The 26,717-nt window shown below is 38.4% G+C and overlaps 1 protein-coding gene across 11 annotated transcripts in view; it reads right to left on the bottom strand.

Moving 5' to 3' along the window:
- Positions 1-3,591: 3,591 nt before the first annotated feature.
- The window catches only part of LOC102228141 (metastasis suppressor protein 1-like), a 47,516-nt gene continuing 24,390 nt past the window's right edge, over positions 3,592-26,717 (bottom strand). For 3 of the 11 annotated variants that reach the window (XM_023330543.1, XM_023330547.1, XM_014472964.2), the window contains 14 exons: positions 21,936-22,020; positions 20,622-20,713; positions 20,352-20,426; positions 19,090-19,101; positions 13,471-13,628; positions 13,241-13,348; positions 13,008-13,105; positions 11,524-11,788; positions 10,446-10,556; positions 9,010-9,252; positions 8,616-8,822; positions 7,196-7,358; positions 6,809-7,102; positions 3,592-6,169 (listed from right to left, as the gene is read on the bottom strand). In XM_023330543.1, the coding sequence (XP_023186311.1) occupies positions 5,715-6,169; positions 6,809-7,102; positions 7,196-7,358; positions 8,616-8,822; positions 9,010-9,252; positions 10,446-10,556; positions 11,524-11,788; positions 13,008-13,105; positions 13,241-13,348; positions 13,471-13,628; positions 19,090-19,101; positions 20,352-20,426; positions 20,622-20,713; positions 21,936-22,020 (2,366 nt within the window). In that variant the 3' untranslated portion in view covers positions 3,592-5,714. Of the gene's footprint in view, positions 6,170-6,808; positions 7,103-7,195; positions 7,359-8,615; positions 8,823-9,009; positions 9,253-10,445; positions 10,557-11,523; positions 11,789-13,007; positions 13,106-13,240; positions 13,349-13,470; positions 13,629-19,089; positions 19,102-20,351; positions 20,427-20,621; positions 20,714-21,935; positions 22,021-23,194; positions 23,299-26,717 lie in introns of those variants that run through there. The other 8 variants (XM_023330546.1, XM_023330548.1, XM_023330552.1 and 5 more) reach the window with 7 other exon arrangements.

The raw sequence follows: 26,717 nt of genomic DNA, 5'->3' as shown, positions 1-26,717 counted from the left end.
CCGAGAGCTTTTCCTTTCTGACGGCATCTCTTTGCCGTCTTGCTTCAGAATAAATCCCCAGTATGCCGACTGGTCGGACCCCTTTCTGGATCCATCGGTGTGGACTGTCCATTCCAGTTGTCCTGGCTTCTCAGATGTCGCTTGCGGTCGTTTCTTACTGGTGGGTTGTGCTGGCCCAATTTCAAGCTCCGGGTCCAGCAGGATGTCTTTAACCATGTCTGCGTCTGTGTGATGATGTCAGCTGCTGGTGTTTGTTCCTCTGTTGCCGGATGTCTTCTCGATGGCTGCAGTGGAGGACGCGGTGTGCTTCCTCATCCATCGTCAGCTGATGATACTTTTCTGTGTTTCTTGTGCATGCTTGCAGGCTGGTCTTTTCTTTTCTTGTCAACATGACATCACGATCCACTCCAGCAAGAGTGAGCCAACTTTTCTTTGTCAGGGGTTGATGTTTCAGTTCCTCATTCTTGGAACCAACTTCCCCACTTGCTTCAGGTCTGAGTCACAGTAGCTGTGCAGAAACTGATGCAGTTCTGTTGAGGTCTCCTCTTTCTCCAAACAATCTGGGCGGCCGGCTTCCTCCGGTTTCTTCCCCAGATTTTCCTCCTCGAAGTGATCATCCATCACTCCGTCTCTCTGTCGGTTCGAGTTGTCTATCCCCCAAAGCCTCTCTTTGCGCTCTCGAGCAGGGATGGGTCTAGACTATGTTGGCTACTAGCTTCACTGTCTGGATCCGGTCATCTATCCTCAGTAGAAGCTTTCCCTCACCTGTATGCCATACAGTTACTGCAAGGGTTGTGACTGACGGCCATATCAGTCACCATTAACTCTATTCCTTAAGAGTTAACAAACCAAGTGAGCTATTCAGATCCTCACATCTGTTTTTACTGACTTGGCATAGGGCCCTCCTACTCTGTTAGTCTGGGCCCCACGTTGGGCGCCACTTGTTGTTGCGCAACACCCCCCCCCTCCTTTCTGTCTCTACTGTCTCACTCTCTACTTCCTCTTCTGAGAGGGGAGATGTGCTACCAGCTCTCCTTCTAACGGGTTAATTGAGTTTCCTAAATCTGCCGGGATTTACCCTGTCCAGAACTGAAGTAAACTCTGTTTAAGCTGGTTTCGAGAAACGATTCGCCTGATTTTTAACGGCCTACATCCAGGTGTCTCACCCTTCTTCCCTCTGTGAATTAGCCAGACTGAGCAGCCTACAGCCAACTAGTTTCACAGAGCACACCTGTTAACGGTCGCTCGTTCTCTTATTTTACAACTTGCATTTGTTATTGAACCAGGTAGGTTTTAGTGACTCGGGCGAGTCCCAAGGATGACGTTTTAAATTTGGGCTACCAGCAACCTATAAAACATTTTAAACTTTTTCCTCTCCAGAATCAAACATCACAGCTATTTTACAACCATCAAAGAACTTTAAGGTGACTCATTAACTGAATGTCCACAACATCTTTTAGATTTTCTTTATGCTAAATATTTTATTAGTAAGGCATTTTTGCAAGGGTCAGTACAGCTTAATTCAGTAGCAGAAATAATCAAATAAGTAAAATCAATCATCTAGTCTATCTTTCCCTACTGCTGATACTAAGAACTAAAAAAAAAAAAGAGAACCTTTGAGAGAGACGGACGGAGTTTGGTGTTTCGAACCCCAGACCTGGCCTGATGATGAAGAAGGTGTTGCAGCAGGAGGAAGACGCCGATCGATGAAGGCCAGGATCTCCGCAGGTCTGATGATGAAGAAGGTGTTGCAGCAGGAGGAAGACGCCGATCGATGAAGGCCAGGATCTCCGCAGGTCTGATGATGAAGAAGATGTTGCAGCAGGAGGAAGATGTTGATCAGCGAAGGCAGGAATCTCTGTAGGTCTGATGATGAAGAAGGTGCTGCAGCAGGAGGAGGAAGTTGATCGATGAAGGTCAGGATCTCCGCAGGTCTGATGAGCCTCCTCTCCGCATGGATGGTGAGGTCACACAGGACTTGGTGCTGGCAGGAAAAAAGGCACCAGTTCTTCTTCTTTGTCTTTGCCTTTGTCTTCATCTTTGTCTTTGGGGTCTGAACCCAGCCGATGAGAGAAGTGCGATTCGAAGCCACAGGTTGTGGGCCAGACGGGTTGGTCCCCATGCATGAGCAGGACAGTCTTCGGCTCCGTGGCCCCGGCTCTTCTTCAGCTGCAGAGTTCTTTGTCCATCTCTTGGCTCGAAGCTGCCCGGAGGATCCAACGAACGGTTCCTCTTTTGCACTCACCTTTTATAGGGTTTCTGACTGCTCAGACAGATGATCTCATATCCATCACTGTCTTACAGACATTTCCTGATGTCTGTGCTAATGTCTCAGGGTTGCTCAACCTCCTATGTCCATTGCCTGCACAACCTTTCACCTACTCTCTAAATAAGGCGTTGATCATCTCTGCTCTCCTGTTAGTTCCTTGCCTTTCACCTTTCACCTACTCTCTACCTCCAACATATCAGTGATGTTTAATTGCAGTTACACCTTTTTACACCATTTCAAGTTCAATGTCAAAATCACATTTATATCACATTTATTTTCTTTAGCTTCTCTGATCTAGCATTCATTTATAATTTTATAACCATAACTTATATCACATTTATTTTCTTCAGCTTCTCTGATTTATCATTCATTTATGATTTTATAACCATAACTTATTAATTATACTTATTATAATCTTAATGTGAGTTATTACAGATGTTTTTCTGAAAAGAAACCAAGAATAATATATGATTCTAATTATTTGATGCCAAAGTTACAGTTACTTGTTTTTCTTGTAAGTGTTCCCACAAATGTTCGTGTAAATATTATTACAAGTAAACCAATATTAATATAAGTATTTTACTTTGAATCTTATCAAATTACCAAAATGTTTAGATTTCATTCTTTAAAACTTTCATGATTTAAAATAAGAAATAGTCTCAGCTATATTTATAAATCTGCAGGCTGGAAACTTCCTCTTTTTCCAGGAAACCTGCTTTTCCTGTTTCATGACTCTCTCTGTCTGACTATGATTTCTTATGATTAAATAGAGAAAAGTAGAATTAAAGCAAAGTTTGCATGAGACAAAAACAACACACACAACCAGATTTATTTTATTGACACTTAAGTCTACTGTTGGGCCTAGATATCACTTGAGTGATTCATTTTAAAGATAACTTTATTTATTATTACTGTTAAACTAACTTTATTGACACTTAAGTCTACTGTTGGGCCTTGATGTCACTTGAGTGATTCATTTTAAAGATAACTTTATTTATTATTACTGTTAAACTAAAATCTCCAGCATGGGGAAGTGGGATGAGCTCGGATTTTCTTGACAAAGCTTATTTTTCCACTGCCACACTTTGGGCTGCATTCAGTGTTACTCTTATTTTATGTATAAAAGCTGTGTGAAAATACATCAATGCAAATTATAACTTCCAATATATCAGTTTTAAATTACATCTAGAGTCTTCTCTCGAGTCTAAAAAATATAAAATGGTTCTGGGTTCAAAGATTGTCTGGCATTACATATTACGCTTTTATATCTATACGATACCCACTCAAACAAAAAAAAACATTAACATGCAAAACAACAGAGCCAAAGTAAGTTGATTATTTTTATTATATTTCTAAAGGTGTCACTTTATCCTGAAAAATAAACAGCATCAAAGCTTGAACTATACAGGGACAGGCAGTGAGAGGTCAACTCTCCACTGAGAAAATGAGCAAAAAACTAAACTGTCACAGATTAAACTGTAATGTTTAAAATTTCACAAACTATAAACTTCTTACTCATAGGATATACTGGCATTTGGAAATATATATTTATGCTAAGAATTTGAATATGGGAATTACAGGTTAATAGCATATTTGAGATATTTAGACAGAAATAATTGATCAGGTCATAAAATAAAATTGCCTTCAGGGAACAGCTGTCAAGTTTATGAATATTTCTGTGTTAGTCCACCATCTCTTCAGTCATGCTAAAATAACTGTACAAGCAAAAACTAAAACAATACAGACATTTTAACCAACTCACAGGAAAATGTAGTTATTTTGTACACAAAACTTATAATACTGTTGCCAATGAACTCGGTTAAACAGCTTGCCTCTCGTTAATATGTACCGTAATGTCTGCACGTCTGTTTTATATCTTTCTCACACTGGAACGGATAAGCAACCTTCTTACTCTGATATTTTTTTGGAACGTATAAAAATAGAAATAAGATGAGAACCAAGATGGAATTAAAACACTGAAAAAGAAAATAAATTAAAAATGTGTGAGTTCCTCGACTGACCACAGCTAAACAATATTTACACTTTCATACATCTTGTAGTACACAGTGCTTGAACTGAAACGCAAATGAATTACAGACGTGGTGCCACTAACTAGCCTCCTTAGCTTATAGTCTAACGCTACGATACGAGGATTAATCTCATATCCCAAAATCTTATCAAAGTCCTGATAAAAAAAAGTTACTAAAATGCTACTTATACTTAATGAATTATACATTTTGATCTGATTTTCTCCTTTTGACTGAAACAATATTTGTACTATTGCAAAAGATGGAAATGTTAATCAGAAATACTTCCTCGTTAGTAGAGTAAAAGGAAACAAAAAAGTTAAAACATAGGAAAAAATGTTTAGAGCTTTTAACTGAGAATCTTTACATCAAAAATAGTTTGTCTCATTAAAAATTCATATCACTTGTTTTTATTTTTCAAACTCTTGCACATGGTTACTATAGTATGATAGTGGAGGGTCAATTAATAAACCTAATGTTTATATATGTCCTATAAATCTCAGTATGTAGACTGCAGAGCCAAAAGATATGAGAAATCAAAAACCTGCAGGAGAGTTTAACCAAAAATGTATATTAACGCAGCGGAGGCTGATGATAATTACAACCTTTTTAGACGTTTTGAAACTAAAATTGCCACTCTGAACCATCACACTCATCCTCAACTGAGATGTGCTAAATTATTTACAAATTATAAAGACATTAAAACAAGCAAAGATTTTAAAACAAAAGATCAAATTTCTATTTATATAACCTCTTTACACTTTGCAAAGTAGCCTGCAGCAACGTGGACATGTGGTAACACAAAGTCAGTTCCTCTACTTTGCCATGGCTTCCTGGGTCGGCCATTCGGATCCACGAGGGGCTCTGATGTGAGCTGTGCTTACGCCTCTGAGCTGTAAGTGGAAGACAGCTTGGTGTCCATCTTTCTTCATGAACAGTGGTTATTTTACCACAGGAAAAGGTCAGGCAAGTCATTTGTGCTCTTTTCAGAAAAATATTCACAGAAGCGCATCCTAATATTTCACACTGTTACGACACACAGCATGGACCCAACCCAGCAGAAATAATAAGTGTTTTGGTTTAGAGCTTCTGTTTGATGGCCAATGAAGAATAAATCTATTCAGACTAAACAGAAACAACCACAAGGGGGCTCTCTGATCTACTCCTGGTTATACAACGATTCTGCCGATCTGACGGATCAACCAAAAAGAAAAATCTACACTAAGTCGAGGTTAAATGTCTTTGAGGTGACACGATTTCACAACTATTCGTACCAGAGGTGTCTCCTATTAACACAAAAAGCTTTTGTCTTTTTTTTTTAAAGCTTTTGACCAGATTCCCAAATATTTTTTAATGGAAATTTCCATCATAAAAGCTCAAGATACTTGTGACACCAAGCTGGCAGTCGGATGATGGCGTCAGGCGATCCGTGGAGCTGAACGGTCATTGGTGAGGGTTCTTTTCAGCTTGACCCCCTTGCGGATAGCCACAAGCATGTTTCCTTCATCTTGTTCGTCCGCCTCCTCTCCACTTCCCTGGTATGGCTGGACCAGCTGGTTGGGCAGGGGAACGGTCGGAGGGTTAGTGGAGGCCTGACCGCTCCAGGACATCAAAGGAAGCGTGCCAGCTTCATCTGGTCTTACAAACGTTGAGGAATATGAGCTTTCCTCTCCTCCTCCAATCTCCTCTGAACTCCTGCTCCCGTTAACTGTTCCTGACATGTCAGGCACTGTAGGGATTTTCACTGGCACGACCGGAGTACGAATGGGAATGGGGCCTCCGCCCACAGAGCCGGAGCGACGGGCGCAGGGCTTAGAGGAGGGCGTGCGACGGATTGTGGCAACTCCAGGGGTGACGATAACTGGACCATGACCTGCAGGGAGGATTACAGAGGTGGGATGAATCCTTGGCAGGTAATGAAGATACAAAGCAAATAAAAAATGCTGCTAGAAAATTGTGGTTTTAACATGAAGCAACCTTTGTTACAGATACACAATAGAAAACAAAATGTATTTTATTGATATTTTACAATAAAACATGAAAAAAAAGGATGGTCTACATGTTTTTCAAATAAAAATAAATCAAAATCTGAAAGATGTGGAGTACGATTTGTCCCACAGAGTAAATAGCTTTTTTTGAGCCACCTTTTGCCTGTTAGAGGTTTTAAATCTCTCACTGCCTAATGACCACCCTCTATTTAGCTCTATTCATCTTCCTATCACCACTGACCTGCTTCCATGACTCAAGATAAGTTACACTCAGGTGGACTCTATTACTAACTGTTTGAGTTTTATTTTAATTTTTATTTAAAATGCACAAGATATGAATCCACTGCACAGTTTTGGCAATTTTATTTGTTATTTTGCTATGTTTGTCTGTCCCTTAAATCCCAAAATATATGCCTAAGTTTGTGGTTGCAATAAGAAAATAATGTGAAAAAGTTAAGGTATAAAAGGTATAAAGCCAAAGCTATGCTAGTGAACATTTGTGATAACCTCAGAGTTATTTGTACCCGTAGAAGTAGCAGTGTATTGGCCAGCAGGAGCAGACGGATAGGTTCCTGTGTGGACCGGTGTGGAGGGATAGGCTCCCCCATGGTATGTTCCCTGTCCAGGATATGGGGTCTGTGTGATGGGCATGCCGGCTGTGGAGGCGGGCCGTTTGGTCTGGAACATGCGTCTGTAGGACTGGCCAATGTCACTGTTTCTGGGGATCGTGGAGGATTTGTCGAAGTCAGATGGCTGCTGCGGTTGCTGCTGCTCAGGCTCCTGGTCTCCAGCCATGGAAAAGTAGTCGTAATCTGAAACTGTCATGAGTAAATATGAGGAGGTTAAGTCACACTACTACAGAGTGGATTATGACACAAAATCTCCAAATAGATATTGGGGATAAACTTTACTACTTTGTGATGGTATGGTGTCTTCAGAGCAGCAGGGTGTGTTGGTCTGAGTGCTGTAGCCGCTGGAGCACTGGATGGAGTCTCTGTTTGACCTCTGGGTGTCCAGCTCCAGACCCCTGGATAAGACCAGGGCCAGTTCATTTTGGGCCTCAAGATCATCAGCCTGGCAAAAACAGATGAAATCAACATGTGAGAGGAAAGTCAAGACGTTAGACTGAATAGATACAGCCAAGTGCAGTGTACTAAAGCCATTAAAATAATTATGTCCAACCCACTAAAGTCATTAACGGGGAACATTAATGGTGGAGGGCTATTCACATTGTTTACGTGCCATTACTGCAACAACATTGGTCATTGTAGCCTGATTTTGCTGTACGCTCACAGTTAATAGATGGCATTAATCAATACATGGAAATAAGTATCACCATTAAAGGTAATCGTTGAGTAATTTTGTAAAAATATGTCTGCAGTTTTAGGACATAACTAAATGTGCTCAATGGAAGCATGCAAAAAAAGCTCTTCTGGATCTAATAAAAAATGCTAATAAAAAGGGACGCCTTACAAATTTCTGCAGCTTTTTCCCCTCATTTTTCCACCTAAGTCTTTCTGATCATTAAAAAAAACTTACATTACAAAATGATATCCAACAAAAAACAGTTAACAGATTATTGACATTGACAGTTGTATTCAATGTCACCGAGGCAAGATTACTGCCAGATCTGGAGAATTAAGAAATAACATAAAGATAACCTTCCTCACAACATGAAGTAGGCCTAATGACCATAATCAAATGAAATCGAAAAACAGATGAGAAACAAATTAATTAACATCAATCAGTCTAAAACTGGTTCCAAAGTTTGAATTGATTGCTAGTTAACACAAAACCTTGACACTAGTTGTCGAGAATGGATCAATCTGTTATTGGGCTAACTGAGATACTCTTCAACAGGGGTCTCAAACTCCAGTCCTCGAGGGCCGCTGTCCTGCAACTTTTAGATGTGCCTCTGCTGCACCACACCTGAATAGAATAATTAGGTCGTTAGCAAGGCTCTGGAGAACTGATCTACACGAGGAGGAGGTAATTAAGCCATTTCATTCCAGTGTTTTGTACCTATGGCACATCTAAAAACTGCAGGACACCGGCCCTCGAGAACTGGAGTTTGAGACCCCTGCTCTTCAATGTAAAGCCAGTTAGCATAGAAGAGTATCCCAGCTCTCTTGCAGCCAGGAGAGACTGGCTGGTGTGGATATTTTTTTCCTGTTAAAAATAGAATCATTATTTAAAAACAACATTTAAAAATAACATTTAGTTTTTACTCACTTTATATCTATTTGATATAAAAATGTGCTAACAAAGTTAAGAGATTTTTATAGGGACAAACATTCTTTCACAGCAAAATCAGAGGAGACAGAAACTGACCTTCATGATCCTGTTCTTCTCTTCCTGCTGGCTTGGTGTTTGTATCTGAGCAGGAGGGGGCGCTGAGATCGATGTTTGGCTTGAAGGGGGGCTGTTGCCACCATTTATGCTCCCATTATTCTCCACCCCAGCCAAAGCTTCCTTGTCTTTCCTCCTTCTCAGTGTGTTGACCATAGGCTGGTCATAAGGTCCTGGCTTTGCCCAGTCCTGTGAACACAATTGTTTAATAATGATTTGATGTTTTAAAGTCTTAAAATGGTTCTCTTTTGATTTAAGCTTGAAAGTAAAAATAAGGAATGAAGTCTAAAATTGTCGAGCAAACTTGTGCAGTGAACAAACTGCACACAAGGAGAATGGAAATGTGTTGCTCATCAAGTTTGAGGTGATGACCAACCTTCCAGCTGGGGACTTTTGATGAAGGTACCATCGGGGACCCCAACGTGCAGTAGTTGGGATAGTCCGGCAGCAAGGCTGAGGCGGGGCGTGACCAGGAACGAGTGGGGGATGAGGTGGAGGGAGAGGGGGAGGATGGTGGAAAGAATGGGAAGGAAGTGCCTGGAGCTGAGCCCAAGCTCCCCCCATTGCTATGCAGGTAGGAGGGACTGGCTGGGCTGTAGTGGTCGAAGCCATTGGACAACTGGTGTTGATGGAAGGACAGACCAATGGTAACAGAAGCAAACAAAAGGAAAAGAAGCAATGGGATCAATAAATGAAATGGGGATCAAATAATAATAATGAAAAAACAGAAATAACTGAGGATAACTAAATGAAAGCAAAATAAGATCAAAATCCATGTTGATTAGCCAACATCAGTATAGATGAGAGTCTGAATGCTGAACTGAATAAAAAGTGGAAAAAATGATGGGCAGATGGTAGTGCTGTTTGGTTGGATTGTTCCAAAGTATTCATACCCTTTCCTCACAATTACCCACATTAAAACTGTAAACTTCAATCCATTTTATTGTGATAATTTGAATTAATAATTTGTATGCCAACATATAGTAACACACAGTTGTCAAAGGGAAGGGAAATAACATGAGTTTTATTTTTTAAATTGACTAATAATCTGAAAAACTCTGCGATGGACTAGCGACCTGTCCATCGCAGGACAACCGCTGGAGGTTGCGAGATAGGCAACCGCTGGAGATAGGCACCAGCAGCCCTACTGACCCCAATGGGATAAGCTTATAAAGAAAATGGATGGATGGATGAAGTCTGAAAAACTGAGAAACTCTCTTGACAGCCCAACCATTATTTGGGGACTCCACTAATGTGGTAGAAAGAGTACCAAGAAGAAAACCTGTTGCATAAAAAAGCCATACTAAGGGCCATTTGCATTTTTCTGCCACGAATGAAGGGGAATGGAAAATGGAAGGTTGCGCTCAAACATATTCCTGTTCATGTGTAAAATACAGATCTAGTTGACAACCCGAGTCAAGACCCCACAAATGCTCTCTATTTAATCTAGTATCTGACCGGGCTGAGTAAATATATCAGCAAAGTTTTATTGAATCGTCTTTACAAGCAAAGCTGGTAGAGACATACACAAAAAAAGTTGCAGCTGTGATTCTACAAAAAGATGCTGAAGAAAAATACCCACCAAACTTTACAGATTATTTGTAAAAAAATTATAATCATGTTATTTTTAACTGAAATATCACCCACTTTACATTGATCTAAAGCATACATTTTCAACCAAATATGCAGAAGTTTGTGGTTTTAACCAGGTGATATTAATCCTTTTGCAAGCCTCAACCTTCCTACACTGAACGGAAGCGGATATCTGGCATATGAAGGTCTGAGGTTCATTATACAGAAAGACCTTTTCACCTTGTCAGTAGCATGCTGAAGTGTAGTAGCGGTAAGAGAGCAGGCAGTGCTGCAGTCACCGTGAAGCTGCCCAGTCTCTGACATCTCAGAGGAGCTGGAACTGGGACAAGGCTGTGACAGAGAAGACAGGGAGCAGCCGGCAGGAAGTGGAATGATGAGGTGGGAGAGAGAAAGAGGCATGGATGGAGGAGAAAGAATTAAAGCAAAGACATACTGACAGCTAGAAGCACAGGCAAACTGTTTGGCAGCTGTAGCGACTTCTCCACAAGTTAGTAAGGAAAAGCACCAGGGAACAGTGCACTAGGAGAAGAGTTATATCAGCATTAGATGCAAGGCCATTAAGAGCACAATGTTAAGTGTCAGCCTCATTAAAAAGAAGCCCAGTTAAAACCCTTCAAAAAGTTAAAGCCCCTTTCAAGTGTCCGATACTGTAACCCACAGTGAGCAAACACAAGGCCCGATTCCCAACTGTATGTGGGTCAGGCATTGAGTTGCCAAACCACCTTCAGCGGATCATAAAAACTTGGAGTCCAACTAAACCGATGTGTTCTGGACTGAGGAGTTCTGGTTGCTGGCGAGCAGCACAACATCGACTAGTGCAACTGCTCTCACGGTCGATCCCAAGCCTCAAAGCCTGCACAGACAATCCCGTGGACTGACTCACACGTTATTATCTCACAACATTTGTCAGAGAGTCAGACTGAGGCGATATAGACATACTCCTAATGTATGTAAAACATACAGGCAACACAGCAGCAGCATATAATTTAACTATGATTCATTTAATAAAAAATAAAACTGAGCGTATTCTGAGGGTTTTAAGTTTAGCCAAACCACAGTCTGTTTTTTCATGGTGGATTTTTTTTCATAGCAAGATGGTTCTGACCCGTTTTACACTGGGCTAGAAAAGAAGCAAACTAATTTTCTGCACATTTATGATACAATAATAGAACTAAAATGACTTCACATACTTACCACGGCCAGACAACTGTCTGTCTAAAGGAGACTGACTCTCAGTAGGGAGCTGGATTGAATATCTGAACAAATATGGGTATTTCTTTTTTTGTCCCCATCTTACCTTTGTTTCAGCTGGCATCGGTGAAGAGGATTTGGACGATGCATTTTGGTCCTGCGATGAAGAGATGAAGCCAGAGTCGTGGGAAGAGATGCTAGAGAGGCGAACCGGGGCCTGCAGGGGTAACGTGGAGCTGCGGTATCGATGGCAGGGGTGATGATGGTGAAAGAGGTGATGCGAGGAGGAGGAGGAAGAAGAGGAGGAAGGAGAGTGAGAGTGAGAGCCACTGGAACCCCTGGAGTCACTACTGTTAACGCTGTTCAGACTACTGTGAAAGGGGAAGGAGGATGGTACAAAGGGAGGACCAGTGGGAGAAGTTTAGCAGCGGCAAGGAGAGTTAAAGACAGTCAAGTTCACCAGAAGCCATGGGTTTAGGAGGAAGGGTTGAGTGGAGGGTGGATAAGAGGGGAAACAGGGAAGAGATGAAAGGCAGAGGATAACGGGGAATGTGGAGGAGACAGGGTGGGAAACGATTAACACGACACAAAATGATGCAGCAAGCAGTGACCGAAGCCAATCTAAACAAACCAATGTAAAAAATAAAAATAATCATAATGAATACAGAACACACAAAATACTCAGATGCTGAACAAATTCAAGGACTACTTATCATTTCAATTTAGATTACACATCACTGTCGATAATAAAAAGTGAAAAAGCTTCCTCCAGTCGTTGAAACAAGTATAAAATCTACAAAATACGCAAGACATTGACTACCTACAAGGATTCTTTAAAAAAAAACTGAAAGAAATTCAAAAAAATATCTAAAAATAAAATAAATAAATAAATCGTTGCTTTATTACTTGAACTCACTTACAAAAGTCATAATGTTGCTCCTGTTTTTTTGAAAAATAGGAATAGTATCACATATATCCCTTTGATACATGTGGTATTCTTTTTGATTTTATAGTCAAATAAATATAAATGGAAAATCTATCTAGAATTAAAATTCACTCATAACCTAAGAATTGATTGTCCAAGAATAACAGGGTAGATAAAAAGTGACAACAGGAACTCAGACAGTAGATTTCTGACTGTAAACCAGAGCAGTTGTACAAAAACCATTAGAGAAAGCAAAGGACAGCGAACAAAAGACATAGTCTGAACAGTTAACTCCCCCGCCCCCAAGTCATTCTGCATAGTATTGGTGTTATTCTCATTGAGTGATCAATAAGAGTGCAACAAAATAATCAGACTTTTTCCCAGCTCATCCTGGCCACTAGGTGTCAGCCATGGTTTGGAAAACTGTCAGTTTTAATGCCTTCATCATTTCTGATTTGGATAAAAAGATTTTCAGGCTTTTAGAGAAATGCAATGCATGAGGTAAATGTACACTTGACAGATGTACTGAGCTTCCTCTTACAGAAACTAAAGTATTTTTGACCATTTCATATTTCTGTACTCATTTCACACAGTGTTTCTTGGATGCAGGAGGTTAAAGAGTACTCTACTTTTAAAACATGAAGGTCAAAACTGCATAAACATACCTGCACATGCTAGATTTCCTGGACATAGTAGTACTCGGGGAAGAAGGTGGTGTTTGATAAGACCAGCCATAGTCTGAGCCCTTCAGGTCTGAGATCACCTAAAAGTAATAATTAATTATTCATATTAACAGAAATAGCAAATTTTACAAACTTATTTAACCCGACTGTAAACAAGTGCAAAACAAAGAGTAAAGATGATAAGATTTCAAGATTTTAGGCTTCCCCCCTCATACCTGTTCACTAGCAGGAGGAAGTTTATGTGGGTCAGAGGTCAGGGCCTTGAGGTCCTCAGAGATGGTCTGGAGATGGGTAACCTCTGCCAACATGGAGATCTCCTCATCCTAAAAGCATCAAGCACATGTACAGCAGAAACCCATAAACAGATCGTATTTTATCCGGTCATAGACAGTTACATTAAGCAGTTATGATAAGCAAAACAAGAGTTTCCCTCTTTTTTACTCACCACTACAGGCTGCAGCAAGGCTACAAAACAGCAAAATCTTTGTCTCTCCTCAATGAGAGCCTTCCTCAAAGCTTGCTTCTCTGTTTCTTCCAGAAGGATGTATTTATCACTCACATCCTGCATGGCACTGTTCAGCTGGGGCTGGAAATCGCCACGGCCTTCACAAGCAAACAGAATACAAATACACAAAAATACAGTAGTTATTACATAAGGCATGGGACCAGGAAAACAAATAACGCATCACTACTTATCATGCAATAACATGCACTGAATATGGAAAACAATATGATTTTGCACATAAGAAGGAAGTTAGTGAATATTTTTTTGGTGGCATGTCAAATGATGCTATGTAAAATGTCCCACTATTTTGGGTATCACCTCAGCATGAAGAGCACCTCTTCTTACTGAAGCACTTCCTGGCTCTTGTTCAAGGAGGGCCAAAGGTTATCTTCTTCAGACTAATCTGTTGTCTGTAGGCTACTACTACAATATACTCAAAGGTTGGACTCATTTAATACATTTTTACCTTCCTCTTTCATACACCGAAATTTCTGAAAATGTTTTGAAAGAAACGACTAAAGACTTTTATCACAACAAAAGAGCAAAGCACCAATAACACCATCTGGCCCTCCGGCTGTCTGTGTGAGTTTCAATATAAATATGCAAATCCAGAGTAGGACATTATAATTCCAAGGTTATCTTGACGTGCAGCCTTGCATGTCTTCTTGCTGTGAGTCCAAGTAAAAATGTGTGTCTAGGATTTGTGAGTGTGTTTGTGTGCATGGTTTAAAGACAGGATGCCCTGAAGGCAAATCAGGCCCTCTTGAGTTCTTAACGGAGGCAGGAAGGTTGGCGACTGCCTGTGACCGTATGATGCACTGTGGATCTCAAAGGCATTATCTAACCACTAAAGATACAGTTACACAAAAACATGTTTTGACTTTAATACATCAAGGTCTGTGGTCTCTGTCTGCTCATATGTCTGGGCTGAGATAAATTGCTGCCTTTCAATGACATTTGTTGTAATTTCCTACATATGACATGTAAGTGGTGCATAAAGCAGGGTTTATGCACCATAAAACATACAATGTTCAGTGCTTGTTCCCCTACAGATTCCTTCTGTCTGTATTTGCCACAAATGTTTTTAATTAAGCAGGTTTTGATAGTAGATTCCTATCCTAACCTATATGCTCATATGTGAAAAAGCAATCCCCACTTTACACTTAAAAACATTTACACCTATGATTGATAACTGTCAGTCATGTGGTATCAAGAAATCACTTAAATAAAACTTGTCTGACAACATGAAGTAGGCTAACAAGACTGGAAAAGCAAACACATAATTCTTGAAATTAAAGAAATTCAAAGAGAAATGAAAATCACAGTCAATAGTGAATAAAGTGTTAAAAAGCACTGTATGGTCAATGGGTACTTAATGCAGCAGGACAATAATCCAAAGCACAGCAAAAGGTCCACCAAAAAATGTTTTTAAGAAGTCAAAGTCTGAACTGATCCGACTGAGATAATGCAGGTCAACCAAGTAATATCTTTAGGTGATCATTAGTGCTCTTACCACAAGTGGCCATGTTTGTTTTAGTTGTTCTATTGTCCATTAATAAATTAAATAACAAAAAAGTATATGCTTAGCTTTTTTCTGATATTAAATATTTGTTTGATCTTAAACAAACACTATCTGAAAAGAGAAAAAAGAAAACAGTGTTTGCCTCTGAGAGGGCAAATACTTTTTTACAGCACTGTGGGACTCTATGTACTTTTCTGTCTCCATCTAAATAAATCAACAATAGCTTGCAACATGACTACAAGCACTGTTATAATGTTGTTATAATGAAATGTATAGCATCCAGACCTCAATCCAAGCACAGAGATTTTAATGCTAATGTGAGTTATGCAATCATTTTAAATAGTAGTGGTCTATGGGGCAATAAATTAAATGTAGCTTAACTAGAAAGTCCAACCTTCAGCATGTTTTTCGGTCTTGTATTGATCCAAAGGGAAATTTTGACCAGACAATTATATTGTGCAACGGTATGACTGAATCTGAACAGGCCTCACTCATTAGTCTGTTTTCCACAGCAGGACCTACCTCATTACCGTTGTCCCTACAGGCAAAATCTTTTTCCGTCCTGTTGCCTTGGACATTATTTATAAGTTGGTTTGACATCTCAAATACTCTTGTAATCAGTAATTATAAACAGCTCCTCTACCATTATTGTAATGTAATGTGAAGGCCGTCTGTAATGTGGATCTACAAAGTAAAATATCCAACAGCTGAAACTACAAAAAGCAAATTAACCACTTTAAAAATACTTTTTATATGCAAGTACAACACATATGCTCTGACTCGAAGTAGGCTAAGCTATAAAGTTCATGTAAAGTTGAGGACAAAATGACAGAAAGCAACTCTTCCGCCTTCAAGTTGACATTTCTTATCATAACTCAAACAGCAGCAGTTGTGCTTTTGCCTCAAAAAAAAAAAAAGGAAAATGGAAAGAAATATTTGCTTTATTCCATTCAGTCCTAGAGCAGCCTGGGAAAGCTTCATCTTATTACATCAAAATCTGCAATAATCTACCAACATGCAAGGACATAGCTAAATTGGTTGTTTTGTAAAATTTAGCTATGTAAAGGTATGTAAAGAAGCTGTCAATGGGTGTTCTATGTAAACATTGGGTCAATATGTAAACAAACTGGGAACATTTCATGTCTGCTTTGATTTTCAATTATTTTCTATAATCTGCTGCTAGTCTACTGTAAAGAACTACAACAATGTGACACCAATAAATCTTACCCAAAAGCTTGAGGTTAACCAGAATTATATCAGTTTGATCATAAGTTACCAATGGTGATACGTCACTGAAGTCAGATGATCAGAATACTGATGAGAACTACAATCAATAGAAATAGGATGTCATTTTAGAAAATAACATTTCCCTAAATAAATGATATCTGGGAATTTAACTTTATTATTATTATTATTATTATTATTAATTATCCCTAAATGAAAGTAGGAATGAAATGCCAAAATATGGGTATAAAATGTGGATACCAATTAGCAAAGAGGCAAATTGACTTAGAGTTGCTTTGGACTATTACCCACCAAGTTAGACTGAAGATTAGAAAGTTTCAGTCATTTCACCACAAACTACAAGCTTGTAATACACAATACGGATCTTAAGGGCACAATTAGAATATTTTACTTTAACAGATTTACAACTTCAAAACAATCTGTTTTAACATAGCAATCTTTAAAACATATTACCGAAAAACATGTTTACATTATTTTATCTCAATAAAAGATGATCAATTATCAAGATTGTTTACTTTAAATGAGGCAGCTTGAAATGGACAAACCAGAAAGCTAATGATATGGAAACAGATCCAGAATGATAGAAACATATGTAGTAAGCTCCACAAACTATTAGCAAAAAGTCAGTCAAAATATAAAAACAATTCAAGCATTTAGGAGTTTGACTAAATCTTAGCCGTCTTTACCAGCTTCAACTTATCTGACTAGAGCGGTTGAACTGTCCCTCATTCTGCACACATGTTGCTACATGTGTGCAGACACAAATGGGATTAACTGCTCCAGCTTTCACATGGTCAATGATTAAATTAGGTTGTAATTTTAGACTTTTTCTGAGTGCTGCTGGGCTTTTGGGTCAGAAAAACACTCTCATGAGACAGATAAGAAAACATCAGATCTTGTGTAATGTGTGGTATTTTTATGAGAAAGTAAATTATTACAGCTAAAAGTTAGATAAAGTATAGTGCAAGTATTTATTTACTGAGATCAATAAGGCAAATTAGGTAACAGAAAAACATTACAGAGAATTTGTAATGTTCTCTGACAGTTAACCTGATTATTCAAAATTTAGTAGATTGATGATTTTATAGTGGCCCAGTTAAGCGCTCTTTGAGATGAAACATAGCAGTCACCTCTGAGTGGTAGTGGAAAGCTAATAAGAAGAGAAAGTATGTAGTCTTGTGTTGTCTTTAGTCAAAAGCCGGAGTTCAAGCTCTTGACAGCTGTGAAGCTTGGACATGAAGGTTAATCAGATTGAGCATACCAAGTCAAAGATTATGTCAGCTTTAACAAAGCCAAGAAGGTTTGCAAAAGCTTACTGAGCCCTGAAAGCTGCAAGTTTCTACTAGTCTGTATTTTATTTAAGATCTATTCAGGATGCCTAAACAAGTTTACATGTCAATGTCCCATATTTTTTCAGACTCAAATTTCTAAAAATCTTTATCCATTCAAAATATTAAAATTTTACAAAAGTTTTATGTCATTCTACAAATACTTCTGGAGTTGTCAGGCTTTAAATTTGCAACCTTGATAGACTGATGGATTAAGACTGGGCAAATGGTAGATGGATGGACAGTGATGGTGGATGAATAGGCAAAATTTTGAGTCAGTGGGATAATGAGTAGAAAGGACATACAAAAAAATCTTTCATACTCCATTTTCTTTTCCCATTCAGATCTAAATAACGCATAACTCAAATTCCATTTTTTTTCCAGAGTTGGAACCCTGTGTATTTAACAATGTAGCAGAGGTTTGGGCCGATGGGGGAATTCCTCTCACAATTTTAACAAAATACACTGCAAATGCTTCAAAGGCTATGACTGAAATGTATTTTTTTATTTGTTAATGTCAGTATTACCATAAGTACAGATCTGTTTAAGCATTATGTATGTAACTTATGTAGCTCTTAGCTGGATAAACAATTTGTGTAGAGCATATTTCTGAAAGTCAAAGTTTTCTTTTTTAATCACACTTTTTCAGGTTCTTAAAAAGAAAAAGCAACTTACTCCAAACTAAAAGTAATGAATGGGATGGCACAAAAAAGTAGAACAGTGAAAGATGAAAAGAAATCCTTAATTTTTGTTTCTATAATCTACACCAGTGGTTCTCAAATGGGGGTACGTGGAGGTACTGCAGGGGGTACGTGAAGCTTTTGAAAATATCTTTAAAAAATCAGTAGGCTCCTCATAATAAGTCTTGGGAAAAATTATTTTGTAAAAAGTTCGATAAAATATAAATGTGTGTTCATGCACTGAATTATTATTTATGTATATATTTAATCTTGTACCATTACAGAGACCAATATAAATTAGCAGCGTTTTGCATATTTCCGTTTTGACTGGTTTTGTACCTTCCTGGTGGTCACCGTCTTCTGTTTTTCTTTTTCGTTTAACCATGCAATGTTTGCAATATGGATGTATTTGTCAGGTTCACTGATATAAGTTGTTTGGCTTTAATTAATCAGACAGTGATTTTACAGCACTGTACCTCTTTTTTATTCCAAAAATGTTTTGCCCGTGTCAGGGGGTACTTGACTAAAAATATATTTTTAAGGGGGTACATCACTGAAAAAAGTTTGAGAACCACTGATCTACACTAAAAAGAAGATTGACACTCTAAATAGGACAAATGTGTTGCTAGAGTCTCTAATGAGTAGCTACAGCTTGTATATAAAAAAAAGAATGTATGACAGAAAAGAAAGTAAGGCCTACATTAGTCACCTACCAATAAAACCAAGACACTTAATAAATTGTAGCACAAGCAACTACTTAAATATTGTCTATAAAGTGACTTACCATGATTGTCTGCTGCAGTGCAGCATTAAGAGAAGAATATCAACCATGGGTGGGCAGGGAGAGAAAAAGATCCACATGAACTGAGAAACTGCCAGCTAAACACTAATCAATGCTTTGCCTATGCATGTCTAAAACATTGTTTAAGGATTCAAACATGAGAAAATGTTTTTGTAACGAAAAGTGTAGCGTAAAAGCTATCACAGATAAAGAGATAGAATATGCTATCTGTTTTGATAGCATATTCTCAGATACTATCAAAACAGATATTACAGTAAATCATTTGCATTGTCTTTAGCAAATCAATAGTCCTGCAATGATGCAGTACTTGGTGCTATCCTGACAGGCTCATTCATCTACACTTCAAAAGATGAGAATGCAAAAACAGAAATGAGTTCCCCTCTTTGCTTTACTTAAGGTAGCTAACATGTCTGAAAAAAAACAAACAAAAATACAAAAAACTAATTTGAAAATCAAAGCAAATCTATAAACATGCCACATCGATAGCCAGCCAATGTCTTTTTATGTACAGCACTATTTTCCATTTAGGTGAGCAAGTATGTATAACCTGAGCCAAGAGGACTGCACTGCCCTCTCGCAGTGTTGACCAAGTAAGGCAATGTTCAGCCTTACTAGAGCTGCACAACTTACTCAGTAGGAAAGCACTTGTTCAAAACACATGCTGCTAAACAGAGAACTGAACCCCAAATGATACATATTTCTCATTAAAACAGACAAAATAGATCAATAAAGTTTTCTCTCCACAGATTATTTTTCAGCACAATTTTCTTGGTATGTTCTAAATTCTTAACAGATTTTACATTCACAAGCTGTTACATTGAAATAAATGTATCTATTGCAGTATTACAATCATAAGTCTCAAAAAACAGTAGCTCACATATAAAACCAGTGGGACAGACATAAATGAGTAACAGCTTTTTCCCTTGTGACCTCTTACAAGCTACTTCACAACAGCTACCAGGCTAAATGTTTAAAGAAGACAAATTCACCAAGAGGTCAATGGAAAAACAAGCGTCACATCTGGCTAGGCTAACAACAACATACAGCCTAAGGCAAAAACAGCAGCTTCGTTTCAATAAACATACCTGCTGTTGAACTACTGCTGCATAGTTTAATAGTTTTATGTTTTCAGGCTTGATAATAAATCATCCACGACTAAAAAACATTTAACAAGATGTATGCCTGACGGCACACATGGACTACCACGTCAAATGCAAATGGCTTCACAAAAAGCTTTTTCTCACCTTTCTTTGCTTTTTTCTGAAGTTTTAACGTGTCCGAGGACTTCTTCTTGATTTCCTGTCGAGCTCGTTTGTACTCTGTTACAAACAGACCAATTAACAGAGGTCAATCAACTGCTTTATTGAACATTTAGCACAATTTAAATGACCAGATATTTTGTGTAAGAGCAGAGCACTAGTGAATAGATAAATATAAATTGTGAACTGAAGTGATAAAACTGGCAACAATTTACTTTGAGAAAGGGTTTGTGCGATTATACAAGTTCACCTCACCTTTTGCATGGTCTTTGTCTAAAGTGTTGACACCTCTTTTCCACTCCTCCATCTGTTCCTGCAGAGGGTTAATCAGACCCTCCAGAAAGCACCTGTGAAACGACAAGTTTCTCCCTTTTAATCTGAGGTCAGCCAGATTAGTTCAATTTACATGCAAATGAACCCCTTGAGTTTTCATTACATTTCTGCCCTTTGGATGTCTATTTGGCAGGGAATGCCATGTACTCGTACTAAAGCAACAAGCTCTTGCGAAACAGAGCTATGTCATGAAGAACAAAGGCCAAACAAGATCGTCCACTTTTTCCCCCACATACATTACCTCAAAGATTTTTCATGCAAAGACACACTTTTGCGTTCTGCCCCCTTTATTCCTATACCCCTAAATACAATCCAGTCATCAAATAAAGTTCACCTGTGTAAAATTTCATCTGTGTTGCTGCAGTTGTTTTGTGAAAGCCTCCAAGGTCTCCAGCTATTTTTGCAAAGAGAAGTTGACCTTTGAAAACCATTTAACATTTTTCCTCCACTTCACAATTATTTACAACTGTCTGATGTTCTATACCAAAATGGAAATAAAATGCATACGTACGACAGCAGTATATTTATCATCCAATTTAAGTGAAAGCAGACTGTCAAGCTTGAAAAATGCACAAACATAAAGTCTGGTTTATTTATGTGGCATGTAATCTCACGTCAATCATTGACATAGACAAACCGGGAGGGAGAAAAAACACAGACTGTGAGAAAAGAGTCTGCAAGTGTCTGATTGTGCGACACAGGGGGAAGTACTAAGCCTGTGCAGTTATGTCTGTCAATCATTACCCAAGCATGAACGTCTTCCTAGACACATTTGTAAAGTGTGTGAAATGTGGACAGCTGGAGCCTTAGCGAGTCGAGCTAAAATTAGACTTCTCCGTCTTGCAGACATCTCCACAAAGTGTGTGTCAGTGGGTGGTTGTTGATGGCAGCCCCCACGTGTATGGCCCCTGCTATGGAGATCCAAATGGAATCTCTACAGAAATGCCAAGTGAAATTAAAGAGCCTCTTGTCTGGGATGTGTGTGGTAACGGGAGGGGTCAAGGCAGAAAGCTGTGCTGTGTCCATCTTTCCTTTAATATTATAGATGCGTATGCGTCCAAGTAAATAGACTTTTTCTCAGCATTCCACAACAAGGGTCACGGTCACCCACACACCCAAAACATTAAAACACAAAAGGCCAGGAGAAACAGCAGTCAACACTTTTTGAAGAATAACTTTGGCCAAAGAGCAATATGTGTTCAAAAGAACAACATTTCAGTGTGTAATTTTCCTTACATGGAGAACTGTTTGAGTTTCGCCTCTATGCTGCGATGCCTCATGCACATCCTGGTCAATGCAGACCCGATGTCTCTGGTGCCACCTGGAACAGAAACGAATATGATGAATAACCTTGATTTCAGAGCAAAAAAACAGTTTCATATAGATGCATCTAAAAAAAAAAAAATCTGATTATCATTGAAAGCTTTATTGCAGTAATTTCAGCTTAAAAATCATGTTCCATTGAGACACAAAGTGATATTTCAGAAATGTATTTGTTCAAGTTGTTGTATTATGACTTACAGAGAATGAACACATTAAATTATGTTTCTCCAAAGATAAAAATAATACAAATAAAACAAAGGTTTCTAATGTCAACTGCTACATTATCAAATAACTGCTGACTATTGAATGCATTCACCAGTCATGCCACAAAAAGACCATAGATAATAGAAACGCTTGGTTACAAAGTGCTGTATGCAAGCAAATTACTGGAAAGTTGAGAGGAAGGAAAATGTGGGAAAAAAAGTTTCACAAGCAACTTGGATACCAGCAGTTATACATCGCTACAAAAATAGATGGTCGAAATGACATGTCACACTTTTAGTCATTGTCACTAAAGGTGACCTGAAAAAAACAGATATAAGCAAGTTTTAGAAGTACTCAAACAGAAAAACATTTTAGAAATGTCATAACACAAAAATCAACAGAGCAGAGTTTGCAGCAAGTTGATCAGACAGAGTTACGGTTGGAGCTATTAAGAAAAGAGGAAATGAAAAAAACAATGTATTATATTTTGAGATAATTCATTTTTAATTAGTATAAAAGTCAGTTTGATTTGTACAGCAAACACTTTATTTTTAAAGACCTGCAAATGCATTTATTTTGATCATCTTTAAAGTAGGGAAACAGAAAACCTGACCTCAATTTAGCATGAAACATAGACTTATGAATTACTTTATTAGCTTCCTGTGGGAAAAGACAGACAGGAAATTGTTCTGTTCTGAACGGTTGTTGTTTGTCACAAGATAAATAGTAATAAGATGCAGTGCACAAAAGGCTACTGATGGTATTGACAAAACAACCTTCTCCACTGCTGGGAGAGAGACATAAAACATATCAAGGACTTAAGAAAAAATTAATGAACATTCACTATCAATCATCCACCTTACAAATTATGCAACCAACAGCTTTTTTTTTTTTTTTTAAATCAAGTAGCTTATATTCACAGTTGAGGACAAATAAGAAGTTGGCAAAATGTGCATTTTCCTCCTCACAGAATAAACGGTCATCCGCTGGCAGTGGTGAAACGTTGATTGACAGAGCTATTGTCTAGATCAGGGGTGTCAAACTCCAGTCCTCAAGGGCCGCAGTCCTGCAACTTTTAGATGTGCCTCTGCTGCACCACACCTGAATACAATAATTAGGTCATTAGTAAGGCTCTGGAGAACTGATCTACACAAGAAAGAGGCAATTAAGTCATTTCATTCCAGCGTTTTGTACCTGTGGCACATCTAAAAACTGCAGGACAGCGGCCCTCGAGGACTGGAGTTTGACACCTGTGGTCTAGATGTTCAGCATGAATCAATAGCTTCTCTGTGGGACCCCTGTCTGTATGTTTATTTATCTGTGTGTCAGAGTCCATATAGAGTCGAGAGGCCTGGAGAAACCTTGAATTACTGAACTGTTGACATTCTGCACTCTGCTTCATAAACAGGGAGATACTCTCTACTGTGGGGGTGTGTACTTGTGTGTCTGTGGCATCTTATGGAGTGTAAAATTTTGAGCAGAGTGAGCCATCCAGCTGTCTGCACAGCTCTACAGCGTGAAGAGATACATGCATAGCTGTCACTCACTCAGCCACTCCCGCCCACGTTACTAACTCCAAGAGACAATTGGCTTGCAACACATACAAGAAGCTGCTGCCATCACCTCCAACACTCACACACACATTCTGCAGCTACAACTTGATAAGGATGGCTTCAAATTGTGAGCGACATTTCAGGTTCCTCAACAAACCGACTACTGAGATTGCGTGAGATGTTTTTAGCCACCCTGTCTGGACTGTGTAAATATAATTATAGTAATGAACATACCATCACGAAGTGTTGAATTTCCCAACTGGCAAGTTGAGGTGCGAAAAGAATTCCTAACGTACGTACATTAATGTAAAACAGAGGGAGTTGTTTGAAAAAACAGCTCTGGTTTCAGTTCTGTCTAAACAGTGAATGTTTTTATAACTGATACAACATGGGCTTACTGGTGTGTTACTGCAGCAATAAAACTGTATGCATAGTTGGTATAGTAGCAGTGGGTTATGAATGAACTCCTTGTGAAAGAGCTTGTTTTCACACAATCCAAATCCATTTTGTTCTTCTGTTTTGTTCACCTTTTCAAGAGTTTCTAATTTCTAAATAACAGACTAAGACTGTGGCCAAGTACAGCACAAAAACTGGCTTAAAGAGTATTAAATCTTTCAAGATGGCAAATTAAAACTTTGTTATACTGTTCAACTACATTTAATATCCTGTAAGGGCCACTGAGCTCAGTATTAATCCCTCTTCTGTTTTATGAAGTCTTCCTTTTCGCAAGCTTGCTTTTACAGAAGGCGTGGCTAGTATAAGGGCCTCACTGTTGCACAACACCAAAATGTTCATTCACTCCAGCAGTGAATTGCTCGGTTATAATACTCAACCATCCATGTGGCCACGTCTCCCTCGCTGGGAGTTCTTGTTGTTTCTGTGGGTGTGGCCGCTTCATGAGACACTTCCACAGAGACGCCACAAACAATTTTAAAGGGTTCAGACCAAAGTCATTAAGGATAAAAAACGGTTAAATTAATTAGATACATAATAGATTAATAAATTTACCACTAAATATTCTAGATTTAATATGAAGACAAATAAATTCCAAGATATCATTTTGGGCAAGGTCATTAATGTTCAGTGTGAGCATCTGCTGGTGTCCAACAAGCCAAGTATTAAATTACAATGAAATGCCCGTTCACAACACTTGTTGGAATATATTAGCCAACAATTATTTAATTACAAACTGTCTTTGCGACTAGATCTGTCACAATAAATTTTGCTGAATGATAAATTGTACCAGAACTTATCACAATAAACCATAATGTTGTTTATAGACCATTTTCAATCAATATAGTGGTAGTAATATAATACTGCAGGAACATCTTCTCAAAGATCAATAATCTTTGGGCGTGCCGCGATGGCGTAGGGGATCGCGCGACCCATGTTTGGATGTCTTGAGTCCTCGACGCAGCCGTCGCGGGTTCGACTTCCCCCTTTCCTGTCAGCCTACTTTCATTTAAGGGACACTAGAGCCCACAAAAGACTCCCTGGAGGGGTAACAAAAAAAAAGAAAGATCAATAATCTTTAAATTGTAATGAACGTTTAACAATGGAACTGGAAGACTTTTTAAATACATAGAACAGAAGCAACAACTAAAATTAATTATGAAGCATTCAAAAAATAAAGCTAGTTGAAACATATGCAGCAGACTGAACTTGTCATCCAGTTTTTGGTAGAAAGAGGGAGAAAGGAGAAAAATGATTAATCATGCAAATGGAAATTATCAAGCTCATTTTAATTGATCCTGCTATTAATTGATTTATTGCTTTTCGAGATAGGCTCATTTGCGACATGAATATTGCGATGAAGATAAATTTGATAAAATCACAAATAGTACAACTCTCTGATCTACTAATACTATACTATCTACTATGTAGATTTTTTATTTTATTTTTTATTACTTGTCACTATTGGAATCCAGAAAATAAGCATATGAATACTTGCACTTTAAATAGATGTCTTTACATTTAGCGACTTGTATGTAAATTTGAGAAGAAATCTGGTCCAAAAAAAAAAAGCAATTAGTCAAAATGATGAATGCTTCTTCACATGTACGAATAAAAACCAAAGTAACCAGCAAATGTGTAAAGAAAGAGAAAGTGTGCTGCTAGTACTTGCTACATGTAGATCAGGGACGTTGGCCACAACCAACTCTGTTGGTTGGCCACAGATGGCTGCTGTTAACTATGGGCCAGTGGTTAAGAAGATAAGAGACTGAGGATTATATACAGCTGGATACACAAATAAAATATACACTCCCCCGGCTGGACAGAGGTATGGAGATCTGGTGAGCAGTTAATTACAGAGCTGAAGAAAACATAAGTAACCTTCACACTAAGCCACCAAACTTTAAAAATATGTTTAATTCTTCTTTAATTCTCCTTTTACTCTAACAGAAACCAAACCGCAATGACTCAAAACTTTTTCATGAAAATGTTTATGTACTGGGCATGTCACCACATTATTTCTTTTTTACTTATTTCAAAGGGGCCATAACTCTATACACAAACAAGGTCATGGGGTCGTTGGAGAAGGAAAAAGCCCACATCCTCACAGGTCCCTCACCGTACTTAACAGTGATCCTAAGCAGCTTTTCCACATCCTTACACAGTTTTAGAAGTTTAAATAACATCTTAAAGTAAATATTAATTCAGTGGTTGTATTCAGATGAATATTTGGTTGCAAACTTGCTTTCAGACTGCTCTTTCTAATAGACGAACACCAATCACAGGTCTGAACCATTTCTAACTGTCATACTCCATAGTCTTCTCTGGCACTAGGTGGTACAACAACGTACCATTGTTTCTCATGACCTGGAGATACATGAAAGGGGAAAAACAAGGTGAAAGTCCAAAGCCAGTTATTGTCCAATTGTCCAACTGCACCCTATTCTCGCTGTCTCACACGTGAATCATATTTTAGTTTACTCAT

The sequence above is a fragment of the Xiphophorus maculatus genome, chromosome 3 (assembly GCF_002775205.1).
Source record: "Xiphophorus maculatus strain JP 163 A chromosome 3, X_maculatus-5.0-male, whole genome shotgun sequence".
Lineage (NCBI taxonomy): Eukaryota > Metazoa > Chordata > Actinopteri > Cyprinodontiformes > Poeciliidae > Xiphophorus > Xiphophorus maculatus.
This window is presented reverse-complemented; position numbering and strand designations above follow the sequence as displayed.